This window comes from Camelina sativa, chromosome 2, assembly GCF_000633955.1.
Source record: "Camelina sativa cultivar DH55 chromosome 2, Cs, whole genome shotgun sequence".
In the NCBI taxonomy this organism is placed as follows: domain Eukaryota; kingdom Viridiplantae; phylum Streptophyta; class Magnoliopsida; order Brassicales; family Brassicaceae; genus Camelina; species Camelina sativa.
The window spans coordinates 12,605,503-12,620,449 of NC_025686.1; the positions used below are offsets into that span (position 1 = coordinate 12,605,503).

The 14,947-nt window shown below is 41.1% G+C and overlaps 2 protein-coding genes across 3 annotated transcripts; one reads left to right on the forward strand and one right to left on the reverse strand.

The window, feature by feature from the left end:
- LOC104723159 (sm-like protein LSM5) lies at positions 7,416-8,996 on the forward strand. Its single transcript, XM_010441476.2, has 4 exons — positions 7,416-7,542; positions 7,655-7,778; positions 8,539-8,611; positions 8,794-8,996. The coding sequence occupies exons 1-4, from the start codon at positions 7,509-7,511 to the stop codon at positions 8,827-8,829; spliced, it is 267 nt and encodes an 88-aa protein (XP_010439778.1). The 5' UTR covers positions 7,416-7,508; the 3' UTR covers positions 8,830-8,996.
- LOC104723144 (3-ketoacyl-CoA thiolase 5, peroxisomal) lies at positions 8,900-12,237 on the reverse strand. 2 transcript variants are annotated; one of them, XM_010441468.2, is made up of 14 exons: positions 12,147-12,237; positions 11,286-11,350; positions 11,100-11,184; positions 10,885-11,011; positions 10,689-10,787; positions 10,524-10,597; positions 10,342-10,449; positions 10,185-10,262; positions 9,964-10,096; positions 9,786-9,882; positions 9,582-9,705; positions 9,384-9,492; positions 9,209-9,292; positions 8,900-9,125 (listed from the first exon to the last, which is right to left on the reverse strand). In XM_010441468.2, exons 2-14 carry the CDS (start codon positions 11,318-11,320, stop codon positions 9,034-9,036), a joined length of 1,245 nt encoding a protein of 414 aa, XP_010439770.1. In that variant the 5' UTR covers positions 11,321-11,350; positions 12,147-12,237; the 3' UTR covers positions 8,900-9,033. The 2 variants fall into 2 exon arrangements, with proteins under 2 accessions (XP_010439770.1, XP_010439766.1); XM_010441464.2 differs by lacking the exon at positions 12,147-12,237 and adding an exon at positions 11,475-11,860.

A 14,947-nucleotide genomic window follows, 5' to 3' on the forward strand; every position in this document is an offset into this window, starting at 1 on the left:
GAAATCACTAAGATCCCATGAAGTGAAAACTCCGCTGCGGACGCTTTAGCATCTTTGGCGTCCACTTTGGATCCCGCGACGACCAGGATTATCCCCGTCGAAGTTATCCAATATCCGNAATAACTCCAAAATCCGAAGCAGACCCTTGGCAGTTGGCGACCTAGTCCTCTGGAAGTTCACGAGAACACCGAGGAGCTCAATGCAGGAAAGCTGGGAATTAACTGGGAAGGACCGTACAGAATTACTTGCGAAGTCCGAAATGGAGTCTATCAGCTCGAGGANACTTTACTTAGTAAAGTCAAAACTTAGTTTCTTATCTAAACCGAAGTATCCACTTCGTACTCAACTTTACTTATTAAAGTTGGGGTGTCATCTTTTCGAACTACTTAACCAAAGTTTTTACTTCGTGTTTATTCCTGCTCATATCATCTTTTAAAACAAAAGATTGCGGAAATTAAGTTCGCATTTAAGATGACAAAACAAATTTTTTTTGGAGTGGTCACCACGACCAAAACACTCCAAAACGAGTTTGAAAATAAGTACTACAAACAGGGGGGCAACCTGTGCCAAAACAACCCCAGAACGAAAACTAAGGATTAGGAAGAACGGGATCAGACGCTGCTTCGGATAGGGCCAAGCCCATCTCTGCGAGCTCCTCTTCCGGCCTGGTGTTCGCCAGAAAATCGTCCATTCCCTGCTTTGACATCTGCCCGAGATTAGTGCCGAACTCGTCGATTGTGACGCTTAGCGGGTTCTCGCTGCACAAGAGATCGGGTGTATCCGCCAAAAGATCTGAGAATACTGAGAGGTCGAGGTCACGAGGAGTTACCTTCGAAACCTTCTCGTCCGCCTCCTCTTCGTCAGCTTTCAGGAGTCCGAGCTCGGCCTCCATGTCTTGGATCTCTCCTCTGGCGATCTCCTCGATCAGCATCCGGTTCGCCCTAATCTCAGCAGCTCGGACCTGAAGCGGAGCTAGCTTCTCCCTCTCTTCGAAGGTGACCCTCACCTCCTCAACCAGAGGACGGAGAGTCCGCCTCATTGCCTGCCTCTCCTCCCTTCGCACCCTCTCAATCTCGCAGCTGTTGCCAGCTTCGAGTAGCTGATTGCGGAGCTCGATCTCGTGCAACCTGTTCTTGGCCGCCTTCGCATCCTCCGCCGCTTCGAAGTAAAGGTCCCCCGCCTTCTTCAGTTTGTCTCGGAGGTCTTCGTTGGCAACCCCAAGGTCGAGTACCTCTATTTCAGCCTTCTTCATCCGCGCTCGGATTTGTTCGGCTTTCGCTACGGTGCTAGCATTCTCAGCCTCCAGCCTGGCGTACTCTTTTACCTGGGCTTCCAGGTCAGCGATCCTCTCTTGAAGAAGGTTCACCTCGGAAGAGGATGGGGAGACGAACAGCTGGTCCTCGTAGGACGCCACCGAGGAGTTGAACTCGATCATAAGCTGAAAAATTCAGCTCGTCAAAAACGGATAAAATGATAGAAAGAAACAGAAATAAAGACCAAAGGATGTTTACCTCGCCGATTTTGTCCGCAACGCGGAAGAAGTTCGCACGATTGACCTCGGTCATGTCAGCAAATGCCGCGATCCGAACTCCGGGCCGAATGTAGCTCCTCATTAGATCGGCTGGGAAAGCAGGGGGTACTGAAAGATTTTCGAGCAAGTCATTTCAGTCATCAACTATCGAACAGTCAAAGGTATAAAATTAAGAGCATCTCAGAAAAATTTTTACCTCGGGTGAAAGGTCGTTGTTCCTTCAAAGAGTTTCTTCCAGAGGAGTCTCCGGAGTCTTTAGGCGGTGGGGCCTCCTTAGATCTCCTCTCCGAGGAGGGACCCCTGTCTTTCGAGCTAGATCTACTTCGCTCATCCCCTAATGGGCCAGTCCGGGCTCGCCCCTTTTCATGAGAAGAGGAGGCGGTCTCAGGCTCCTTCCTCTTCTTCGATGAATCAATTTGCTGAGAGGAGCCCTCAGCAGAGGTTTTCTTCGGCGCTGGGCGGGGAAGCAGCGACCTCCCGTGGCTCGTCGCTAGAATCAGCAATGACAATCACGGGAGGAATCAGCGGGCCAGCAGGAGCCCTGGCTGATCCTGTACCAAGCTCGGGAGAGCCAGTTGGAGGCACGGAAGTCCCGCTCACCTCGGGAACGGAGGAGCCGGAGGAATTCTTGTTAGAAATGCGAGCTTTGCCTTCGGCGATGGCCATCGCCATCTGTTTCTTTGCCTCTTTTTCGGCAGCTCGGCACGCCCTTTCTTCCCTGTAATTCATCTCCGAAACGCTCAAGGGGGTGGAACAAACGAGAGAACGCCTTCTGAGCCTCGCCGTGGACTCTCTGATCCTTTTGCAAGAAAAAGAATCCCAAGTGATCTGTCCCTGGCTGCAGAACCTCGAGAAGAACTCTGCGAATGTAGGGCAAAGCAATCCGCGCTCGAAGTGATCTGAAAAAGAAACAGTTAAAAGGTGAGACGGAAAGTCAAGTAACACTTAACTTGGACCTAGCAAGGAACTCCATTCTACCGATTTTCGAAGTCCACTTCGATACGTGCGAACTCCACTTCGATACGTGAGCTCGTTAACCGGGAAGAAGAAATAGGACTTCCGCCACTTTTCATCCTTCTCGGGCAGGTCGTCAAAGACCTNTATAAGCCGAGATTCATCTTTGCAGGTCTAAACCGAAGTTTTCACTTCGTACTCAGCTTTACTTCAAAGCTTAACGTTGCGAAAACTCTAAACCGAAGTTCTTACTTCGTACTCCACTTTACTTAGTAAAGTCAAAACTTAGTTTCTTATCTAAACCGAAGTATCCACTTCGTACTCAACTTTACTTATTAAAGTTGGGGTGTCATCTTTTCGAACTACTTAACCGAAGTTCTTACTTCGTGTTTATTCCTTCTCATATCATCTTTTAAACAAAAGATTGCGGAAATTAAGTTCGCATTTAAGATGACAGAACAAAATTTTTTTTGGAGTGGTCACCACGACCAAAACACTCCAAAACGAGTCTGAAAATAAGTACTACAAACAGGGGGGCAACCCGTGCCAAAACAACCCCAAAACGAAAACTAAGGATTAGGAAGAACGGGATCAGACGCCGCTTCGGATAGGGCCAAGCCCATCTCTGCGAGCTCCTCTTCCGGCCTGGTGTTCGCCAGAAAATCGTCCATTCCCTGCTTTGACATTTGCCCGAGATTAGTGCCGGACTCGTCGATTGTGACGCTTAGCGGGTTCTCGCTGCACAAGAGATCGGGTGTATCCGCCAAAAGATCTGAGAATACTGAGAGGTCGAGGTCACGAGGAGTTACCTTCGAAACCTTCTCGTCCGCCTCCTCTTCGTCAGCTTTCAGGAGTCCGAGCTCGGCCTCCATGTCTTGGATCTCTCCTCTGGCGATCTCCTCGATCAGCATCCGGTTCGCCCTAATCTCAGCAGCTCGGACCTGAAGCGGAGCTAGCTTCTCCCTCTCTTCGAAGGTGACCCTCACCTCCTCAACCAGAGGACGGAGAGTCCGCCTCATTGCCTGCCTCTCCTCCCTTCGCACCCTCTCATTCTCGCAGCTATTGCCAGCTTCGAGTAGCTGATTGCGGAGCTCGATCTTGTGCAACCTGTTCTTGGCCGCCTTCGCATCCTCTGCCGCTTCGAAGTAAAGGTCCCCCGCCTTCTTCAGTTTGTCTCGGAGGTTTTCGTTGGCAACCCCAAGGTCGAGTACCTCTATTTCAGCCTTCTTCATCCGCGCTCGGATTTGTTCGGCTTTCGCTACGGTGCTAGCATTCTCAGCCTCCAGCCTGCCGTACTCTTTTACCTGGGCTTCCAGGTCAGCGATCCTCTCTTGAAGAAGGTTCACCTCGGAAGAGGATGGGGAGACGAACAGCTGGTCCTCGTAGGACGCCACCGAGGAGTTGAACTCGATCATAAGCTGAAAAATTCAGCTCGTAAAAAACGGATAAAATGATAGAAAGAAACAGAAATAAAGACCAAAGGATGTTTACCTCGCCGATTTTGTCCGCAAAGTGGAAGAAGTTCGCACGATTGACCTCGGTCATGTCAGCAAATGCCGCGATCCGAACTCCGGGCCGAATGTAGCTCCTCATTAGATCGGCTGGGAAAGCAGGGGGTACTGAAAGATTTTCGAGCAAGTCATTTCAGTCATCAACTATCGAACAGTCAAAGGTATAAAATTAAGAGCATCTCAGAAAAATTTTTACCTCGGGTGAAAGGTCGTTGTTCCTTCAAAGAGTTTCTTCCAGAGGAGTCTCCGGAGTCTTTAGGCGGTGGGGCCTCCTTAGATCTCCTCTCCGAGGAGGGACCCCTGTCTTTCGAGCTAGATCTACTTCGCTCATCCCCTAATGGGCCAGTCCGGGCTCGCCCCTTTTCATGAGAAGAGGAGGCGGTCTCAGGCTCCTTCCTCTTCTTCGATGAATCAATTTGCTGAGAGGAGCCCTCAGCAGAGGTTTTCTTCGGCGCTGGGCGGGGAAGCAGCGACCTCCCGTGGCTCGTCGCTAGAATCAGCAATGACAATCACGGGAGGAATCAGCGGGCCAGCAGGAGCCCTGGCTGATCCTGTACCAAGCTCGGGAGAGCCAGTTGGAGGCACGGAAGTCCCGCTCACCTCGGGAACGGAGGAGCCGGAGGAATTCTTGTTAGAAATGCGAGCTTTGCCTTCGGCGATGGCCATCGCCATCTGTTTCTTTGCCTCTTTTTCGGCAGCTCGGCACGCCCTTTCTTCCCTGTAATTCATCTCCGAAACGCTCAAGGGGGTGGAACAAACGAGAGAACGCCTTCTGAGCCTCGCCGTGGACTCTCTGATCCTTTTGCAAGAAAAAGAATCCCAAGTGATCTGTCCCTGGCTGCAGAACCTCGAGAAGAACTCTGCGAATGTAGGGCAAAGCAATCCGCGCTCGAAGTGATCTGAAAAAGAAACAGTTAAAAGGTGAGACGGAAAGTCAAGTAACACTTAACTTGGACCTAGCAAGGAACTCCATTCTACCGATTTTCGAAGTCCACTTCGATACGTGCGAACTCCACTTCGATACGTGAGCTCGTTAACCGGGAAGAAGAAATAGGACTTCCGCCACTTTTCATCCTTCTCGGGCAGGTCGTCAAAGACCTTTAGGCCGGCAAGCGGGCTTACGTAAAGCTTGCCCTTGGTACGACCAGTCTTCACCGTGTACACCTGGAGGAAGTCGGCCAACGACAGCTGGTAGTTGAACTCCTCCCCCAGAGTTTGAAGGCACAATACAGTCCGAACAAAGTTGGGGCACATCTGGGAAGAGCGAAGCCCAGTTCGAACATCATCTTCACAATGAGTTCGGGAAGGGGGAATGACAGACCGCACGCAGAGAAGAATATCTCGAACGCGCAGCAGTAACCTGGAGGGGGGTTCTCCGGAGACTCATGAGCCTCTGGGAATCTGATCTCGACCTCCGACGGAATCCCGGTGGATCCTGTAATCTTGGCTATGCTCTCCGCAGAGAGAATTGACGGCTGGTGGGGGCCTAAAACGCCCGGAATCAAGGGTTTTGCGGTTTTTCCCGATGAGGATTTCGGCGGAGACATGCTTTTCCGGTAAAAGTAGCAAGAAATAAAGGAAGAGTGAAGGATTCTCCGGCGAAAGTAAAGAAGTTCACAGAGGAAAAGAGAGAAAATCGGAGAACGGAAAACACAAGCACAATTGGGGATTGAGAGTGAAAGAGAGAAGTCGAGTTTACCTTTATACACGGAACCAGGGAGTAATGATTACCTGGGGAAGTGAAAGGTCTCGCACCGTTTTCTCTCTCTCTTATAGTTAACACGCCACCTAGTGGGGCCCCGAGGCTTGTTCGGGAAGGCAAATCCCATCATTACCACGATCAAATCGTGGAGATATGGGGAATATTCAGTTTCTCGAAATTGATCGCTTGAAGGTTAAAAGTCCCCCGAACTGTTCAACTCGGGAGACTTGGGGGGCAACTGTTGTACCCACGATCTGTCATCTCGGACAATAGGTGAGAAGGCCTAGGTCGGGCTTGTCTAATGGGCCAAGAGCGTATTACTGATCGGCCCATCAGGCCCGGAGAAAGGAAGAGAGCGCGGAGATGCTTCGTGCTGGTCAGCTCGCAGCTCGGGCCCGGTCAAAGATTCCCGCATTCAAGAGGATTAATTAGATCGAGCAAATCATGCCCTATTAATTGTGCATTGATTGGGTAATAAATTGGTCGGTATAAATATGTAAGGGGGGTGTCACTTGTAAGGGATCCAATATTTTTCCAAAAACAGCAATACAAATTCAAATACTCAAAAACTCTCTCAATTCAGTTCGGAACTACTTAACGGCGATAAGCTCCTCCACATTTAAATCACTTCGGAAGGAGAAGCTCGTTTTCAGTTCTCACAGCATCTACTTATTGATATTTATATTTTGTTCTCCATTAATTATTTAATCAGAAAGACAATTTCATCCTTTTGTTGCAAACTCTTAAACCAAAGTAGACATTGTGCTTCGAATTTTGAAATTCACACTTTTTATATTCCCATACATATATATTTTTCTTATATGGAAATTTATTTTAATCTAAATCTATGGTAAAAAAATTTGCGGATCTACCAAACAGTACGTGAGTCGTGGCAACAATGCTGGCCAGAGAACATAGTTATTAGATCTTGGTGAACCAAAATGGGAGCAATTCGACCACTAAGGGAAAATAAAACAGTACCCTCCAAATCTTGGAGTTGATACATTGGAACAACATGTTTTGAGATAGATGCGTCTGGGAAATGCCTAATTCAGTAGACAAAAGTAATTAATGAATGGCAAACATGTAAGTGAAGTCCTTAGATAATAGTAGCAAGGGTAAGATTGTTTAGGAGAGTTTCTTTTTTCTTCTCGACTACTATAAGTGGACTTGTTATCTCAATGCAAGAAATCAACTAATCAAGGTTTTAATCTTCTTACATATAAATTTGAGACTTGATAGTGAAGAAAGTGCGTGGAGAGGTTGTAATCTAGTGATAGTGAAAAAGTGGGGAGGTTGTAATGAGATATCCTAGGAACATTTTTCACAACAATTATGTGGAAAATTTGGATCTGGGCTTCGGCACATATAGTTTACATGATATTCTGATAAAATACTCTCATATATTAATAGAAAAGCATTCCAAATTCGGGTTCAAACAATGTAGTGACCCAGCAAGGAGAAGTCCATTATGTAGCGGCATTTCAGTGCGTTTTTACCAGCGCTGACCGGAGCAGCCGAAAAGATTTATAAAAAAAAAAACAAAACAAAATTGAGTGAGACTCGATTGGACACATTTATTTAGGGAGTTAAAAGGTTTATATATAACATTCTATAATAAAAAGTCAATTTTAAAAGAATTATAAAGTTTGAGGGGTTTCTTGGAAATTACTTTAAAGTAAAACACTGAACGATTTGTTAGCTAAATATGTACCCTAAAAATCGAAAAGCCTTTGAAGCAAAGAAGAAGAGCAGAGGAAAAAAAAAAAATCAAAAACCCTTTTTCACTTGTTCGCACTGTTTCTTCCTCATGGCGAACAATCCTTCGCAGCTTCTTCCATCAGGTATGGATTTCTCTACTTACATCTCCGACTTGGGTGCCTTTTCAATAGGCTGGATCTGCTATTTTGGTACCACCAATTTTGTTGAGCGATTTGGGTTGTGTGTGTTGTGCAGAGCTAATCGATAGGTGCATAGGATCGAAGATATGGGTTATAATGAAAGGAGATAAGGAGCTCGTTGGTACTCTCAAAGGATTTGATGTTTATGTCAACATGGTCCTTGAAGATGTCACCGAATAGTAAGTCTCTTCTTTTAGGGTTTTTCTTCTTCTTCTTCTTCTGAATTCGATTTTTTTTGTTTGTATGTTGTTTAGTTGGAACTTGTATTGCCTTGATCTATTACGCTTTAGGTGGTGATACCATAGATGTGATAATGCAGAACCCCCAGAACTCAGCCTTTTGGTTTTTGTTTCTCAGTGCCTTAGTTTTTTTTTCTTATATTGGTAATTGGATTGCGTTATGCTAATTTCAAGTTTCAAGACTGACCCAGAGAACGGAGTTGAACCGTAGTTGTGAGATGCAGAACCTAGATTTTGGATTTTGTTTCTCAGTACTAAGTGTTGTTGATTTCGTTATGCTCATTTCAAGTTTCAATACTGACCCACCCCAAAGAGTGGCGTAGTAGCGTTGGACCGCTTTATGAACATTGAGCCATAGTTGTGATATGCAGAAACCTAGACTTTGGATTTTGTTTCTCGGTACTAAGTAAGTTTTTTCAGTGATTGATTGCGATATTGCTTATTTCAGAATACTGTGATCTGATTGAATGACGTTCATCGTGTGTGTGTATATATAGTCTTATTTAGATTGGTTCGAATGTGGTTTTGGTGAGTTTTTTTTTTTTTTTTTTTTTTTTTTTTTTTTTTTTTTTTTTTTTTTTTTTTTNTTAGTGATTTAATGCTTTAAACTCCGGAGATTCATAGATTGAGGTTTTTGCTGTATCAGATTCTTTTTGAGATGTTACTAGAGTGTGTTACTAATTTAAGCATCGTTGTGCAGTGAGATTACAGCTGAAGGAAGACGGGTTACAAAGCTTGATCAGATCCTGCTCAATGGAAATAACATAGCCATTGTAAGTCAATACACCATTTTATCTATATTTTCCGAAATTGACTTCTTCTAACTGTAGCCAAACTAGCCATACGCTGTAGAAACTTCATTCTGATTTCTTTTCATCTTTATTTAGATAAACCGTTGACCACTTTAATCGTCGAAATGCTAAGAACCCGGTTTTTAAAATTGTTTGTGATGTAGTTGGTGCCAGGGGGGTCTCCTGACGATGGAGAATGAGATTTGCTGCTTTGTGTGTTCAGAATTGTGTGAGGAAGGATGTAACTTTTGGTTTTAGATTAACACTTTGTTCACAGAAAAGTAGTAGTTGATTTCTAAACTCAGAATGACCAAGTTTTCTTTGTTCAACAATGTGAAAGAGAGCTACAAGCATCATATTTATTAGACACGTTGCTTCTGCTTATTCAAGCTCTCTACATTGCTCTAATGACCTTCCCCATTAGCCACTCTAGCGTTGGATAAGTTATCAACAGAGTCTCCCCTCTCAAAAACAGCTGCAGCTCCCATACCAGTCCCTGTTACATATACATTTTATGCATACCATCTACACAAAAAATCAATATAATTATGGAGCCTATTCAAACTGTGAATATATTACCTATGCACATTGAGACTACTCCAAAGCGGCAATCCTTCCCTCTCCGCTTCATCTCGTGCAACAATGTTGCAACACATCGAGCTCCTGTACATGGAGACTTACTCTATTAGCCTATACACATACACATCTTGCATATTATTATCTGTTTAAGGCAAAGCTTGTATAAAGTAGTAACCTGTAGCACCAAGAGGATGGCCAATAGCAATGGCTCCTCCATTAACATTGACCTTTTTCATATCTAGATCTAGCTTCTTGCAGCTGTACACATACTGAGATGCAAATGCCTGTTTTTTCACACAGTTCATCAATGGAGAGATTCATAAGTAAGGATAATTCCGAAACAGACAACAACTAATGTGAAACATTTCACTACCTCATTGATCTCAAATAGATCAATATCGCTGACGTTGAGCCCTGCGAGGTTAGTTGCAGCAGGGATGGCGACAGCTGGACCGATGCCCATTACAGATGGATCCACACCAGTTACAGCAAAACTCCTACATTGTTTCGGGATCAGATTTGCTCGGTTTCTTAAACCATCAAAATGTAGACAAAGTCCTCTCCATATTCATTTTACCTGAATACTCCAAGAATGGGAAGTCCCTTCTTCATTGCAAGACTTCTCTTCATTAGCAGAACAGCTCCAGCACCATCACTAATCTGACTAGCATTGCCTACACAATTCACATATATAAACAAATGCTCTAAACCATGATCTCGCTTTTCTCAATGAATTGTGGAAACATATTTCTCACCAGCTGTGGTGGAACCATCTTTTTTAAAGACAGTCTTCAGCTTTGCCAAATCTGCCATGTTTGAGTTTGGACGCACACCATCATCAACAGATACAACGATTGCCTTCTCTGCTTTAGTCTCCGGGTCCACAATCTGTTAAGGAAAAATATCGTTCATTGAGAAATCAATCTCTAGCAAAAGGGTTTTAAAAAGAAGTTGAGGAGCTTTCTTGTTTTTTTACCTTGGTAGCAACAGGAATGATTTCATCCTTGAGTTTACCAGAAGCGATCGCAGCTGCAGCGCGCTTGTGAGACTCAACCTGTTGATTACTGATAACTCAGTACTTATATGAATTTAGAAAGAAACAAAAAAAAAGTGAAGAGAATAGGTAAACTAACCGCAGCCATATCTTGCTCTTCTCTTGTAACACCATATCTTTTTGCAACGTTTTCAGAAGTAACTCCCATTGGAAGCAAACAATCACGGGCTTTTGGGAATTCTAGTGCCTGTTCCCATTTAGGAGTTTTACAACTGTTCTGGTTGAATAGACTTAAAAAAAAGAATCATTGAGACAACGTACTCTCGGATTAGAGGTTTGAAAGCCGCCTCCAGGCATACTATCAGTTGACATTGACTCCACTCCAGCACCAATACCTGTTGCAGTTCACAACAAAGATAATTGATCTCGCGGCCTAGACAAGTAGCCAGCTAGACACTACAAAAATATGATGAAGCTGTGTCTTACCAATGTCGTAATATCCGGCTCTAATAGAAGCAGCAACATCAGCAACAGCTTGTAGTCCAGATGAGCATTGTCGGTTAACAGTTCTGATTGGCACGGTGTCTAGCTCGTCGTAAAACAACAGTAAAGCAACACATCAACAAATTTGTTTGTCTATGATCTTCCAATGTAAGAATGTAATTAATTGATTTTGAAGTACCAGGGAAACCAGCAAAATAAGCTGCAACTCTACATTCCATTGCTCTCTGAGAACCGGGAGCTAAAACCGTACCAACAACGATATCACCAACTTCACTTGGATCCAAAGATGTTCTTTCCACTACAGCCTAAATTAGAACAAAACATTGGAACATGAGAACTCACAGATACTAGTTACTAGTTCCATGTCTGAGCAAAGGTTTTTAATTGATGTACCTTGAGAACAGAAGCTAGAAGATCATCTGGAAGAGTGTCTTTGAAACCTCCACGTTTCGCTTTGCAAATGGCGGTACGATATGCCCTGAAGAAGAAGAAGAAGAAGAAGAAGAAGAAGAAGAATCAAGAAAACAAGAAACCTTAAAAGAAAGTGAATGTGAAGCAACTGAGTTTGGAGGCACCTACGCTACAATCACAATGTCGTCTCCAAAAGCAGCCATTGGAGAAACTTCAGAAGCACAATTCACAGGCTAACATAAAGAAAGATTCAAGTCAGAAGAACACACAAAAGAAACTTGTGATCATCTTTCCACAAACAATTTCAATGTCTAGTAAAACTCTCTGACTCAACGATTAAGACAAACTAAAACTTACAGACAGAACAGAGGATTCATGATTAAGAGAAGAAGAAGAAGGAATTGGATTGAGATGACGAAGCAAAATCTTCTGTCTTTCAGCAGCTTTATCCATGATTCTCTCTGTTTTTGTGTTGCAAAGCTCAACTTCAAAATTTGTGATTGAAAGACAAAAGCTTTCTGTGTAAAACTCAATTGGGTTTGATTGATTTTTCAGGAAAGGGATAGAATTTTTTAAGTATAAGAAGAAGAAGAAGAAGAAGAAGAAGAAGCTTCAGTGTTATCATTTTTCTCGTGGGTATCGTTCTCACTAATCTGGTCGTGACTGGGATCCTTGCCCACCTTGTCTTGTCGTATCGTAAACAAAGTTAAACGGCGTTACGAAAATATATCGCATGTTTTTCGTGTTTTACGCCACCACCACAGAAACTCACACCGTTAAGACTGTCACCGGATTTTTAATGGGCAAACCAAACCAAACCCAACCCGGGCCACGTGACAAGAGTTTTTATTTTTTAACAAGTAGACATCATCTTTTCGGGTTAGGATAAGAATGTTTAGACTTTTAGAGAGAGACTTATTATATAACTGCGTCCGATATATAACGTGTTGGATTGAATAATTACGGATATCTATATAATTTATTAAGACCCGTAAAATATTACAGATGAAGAGGGCTCAAGAAATTTACCGGACGATGGATGAGCTTTGGTGAGAGTCAGTTCCAACACGATATGAAAAATCTGAATGTAGACAATACGCAAATGTGGAGAAAAACTGATTGTTCAAAGTTGTATGTATATATAAAAAGAGTGTTGAAGGTTGGATGTGAGAGAAAGAAGTGACGTTACATTTGGTATTTTAACTCTTATGACATACTCTTTTGCTCGTCCACCACTCGTCTTACCAGCCTCCATTCTTACGTTTTCATCGCTCTATGCTACCTAACCTTCCCTTCTTTTCTTGCATGCAAAACTATTTAATTCTATTTTATTTATTGCTTATCTTATCTATTACAAAGAAAAGTTTAATCTAGAAGCTTTTTCACAAGAATAATGTCAAGGTCCATTGTCATGCATAGATTTTATATATCTCTATATATGGAAATAGAATAGAGAGCTGATTAAAGAAGTTGAGGACTTGGGTCCGAAATAATAGATGAAATCCGAAATAATAGATGTGGGTAGGCCATGAGCCATGATTGATATATTTTTGGAAAACAATCTTTTCATTTGTACGACATTAGTAGTGTGTTTGCAAGACAAGAACATTTTGAAGAAAAAAAAATGGTCCTCGATCATAAAAATTGAATCGTAATCTCGTTGAGTTCATGTCAGTTTTAAATGGAAATTGAATATATGATATTGGTCCCTATGGTTGAGTAGGAATTGGTAATAGGAAATAAATGCATGCATGCGACACGATCAACAAACCAATTTATGCGTTTCCGATTACTTCTGATCTCTTCCATTGACAGCACTGTGGAGTTCCGACATCTTTGATTTTATTATATTTCCTGATTCAAACAAATCTAAAATCGATGTTCTCTGTAAGGGATCGAGACGAACGAACATCCTAGCTCATCGAATCTACCAACTTAGGTATTGATTCTAACTTGGAACATGATAGGAGATATTCGTTGTTAGGTTATCAGAATTTATGATGGAGAATCGTTATAGTTTGATGCGGAAAATTTAAATCTCAGTGTTTGAAAGCATCGATCCTTTTGAGTTGATAGATTTTTTTTTCCAAAATTGATCAATATGCGGAATATAAGAAATTATGATTGGTTTCATTGAGTTTCGAAGTTAAAGAAATGGTATAGAGGAACTAGCAGAGATGAATTCATGGATTTACCTGAGTTTAAGAGCAGACAATGTCAATTCATAAAAAAGATGGAAACATCTTGCTCTTGCTTCCTGTATATTTTCTTAAAAGATTAAAGAAACACAACATTTTTTTTTTCTTTTTTTCATCACTACAAGAAAAAGAGATCATTGTGACATTAGCTTGAGACAAAAAAAATTTGTGACAAATTTGTGACTTTTTAGAGACTATGTTGTGACATTATTTTTTAGTCATAAATTCGTAATTATTTCGTCATAACATTATTACGGATTAAGTCGTCACTAAAAATTGTCACCATTAGCTACTAAATAGTGTCAATATTATTAATCGTAACAAGTGTGACGGTTTTACTACAAATATGTAGTTACAAATAGTGACGTTAATTTGAGACAAAATTATTTGTCACACATTTGTGATCTTTTAGATACTTTACTGGGAAGAAAAAAAATTATAACAAGTTCGTAATTGTTTGGTCATAATACTACGGTTACAAATTAATTTATGACAAAAAGTTGTCTCAAACATTTACAAAATTGTTACGATAATTTAAGTCATAACTATTGTAATGGTATTATGATATTTTTTTATCAAACATACATTGATTAACCAGTTAAATATACTTTTACAAAGAGAATGATCATTGTATTTTATTAAGGAAAATACAAACTACTAATTAAAATATTTCTTTTATAAACTAATCAATTACATCTTGAACATTTGATAATAATCCTTAAAAACTGAAAATGATTGTATTGTTTATAAAGTAGATAACTATTTTAACTTATAGTTAAATATCCTTCATAAGTTTACTTCATGTCTATCCATCTCATGTCCACCACTTAATTAATCTATGAAACAACATGAATATAAACAAAAAAATTGTTATAAGACTAAATGATTGTTAAACTGTGAATAAATTTTGTTAAAATCATTTGAAAGGTACGTGAAAACATGTTATATTTTCATTAATTAGTGGCTAAACATAAAATATTGTTATGTTTCTTAATAATTAATATTTTTATGTAGGTTGTCCAATAAATTCATGGTTGCTGCTAATCCTGATTCCTGGCATAAGTGGAGATAATCTAACCTTGTTTAGAGAAAAAGAATTTGCAAGTTGGTTACTATAACATGTAAGGACTTATGGTTATTTTAAAGCAGTTTATTATTATTTTTTTTTGTCAACAAGCACTTTGAATTTATGATTAAATAATTTTATTATATTTTAATTAAATTTAACAAAGCAGTTTAAGATACCATATACTAGATTTTTAATTTTTGGAAAATATTTTATTTTTATGAATAATTAGAATTTTAAGCGCCTAAAGATTTCCGAAATATTTAGTAATTTTTGGAATTTCCCTCTTAAACTATTTATTAGTATACCTAATTCACGTGTATTATATATAAAGAATATACCTAATCCTTAAATTGTAACCCTAATTGATAACTTCATTACTCTTTCTTCTCGCCGCTTTGTTTCTCTCGTTCTCACCGATCACTCTTGCAAGGTTGGTGCCCATCTTTTTTATTTAATTGTTAGATTTATATTATGCAATCAATCGTTGAAATTATCCTTTTCTCTATTTTCATCTTTTTCTATTATCATGTTCCAGCACTTTGTTTACTAAAATATTGCATCAT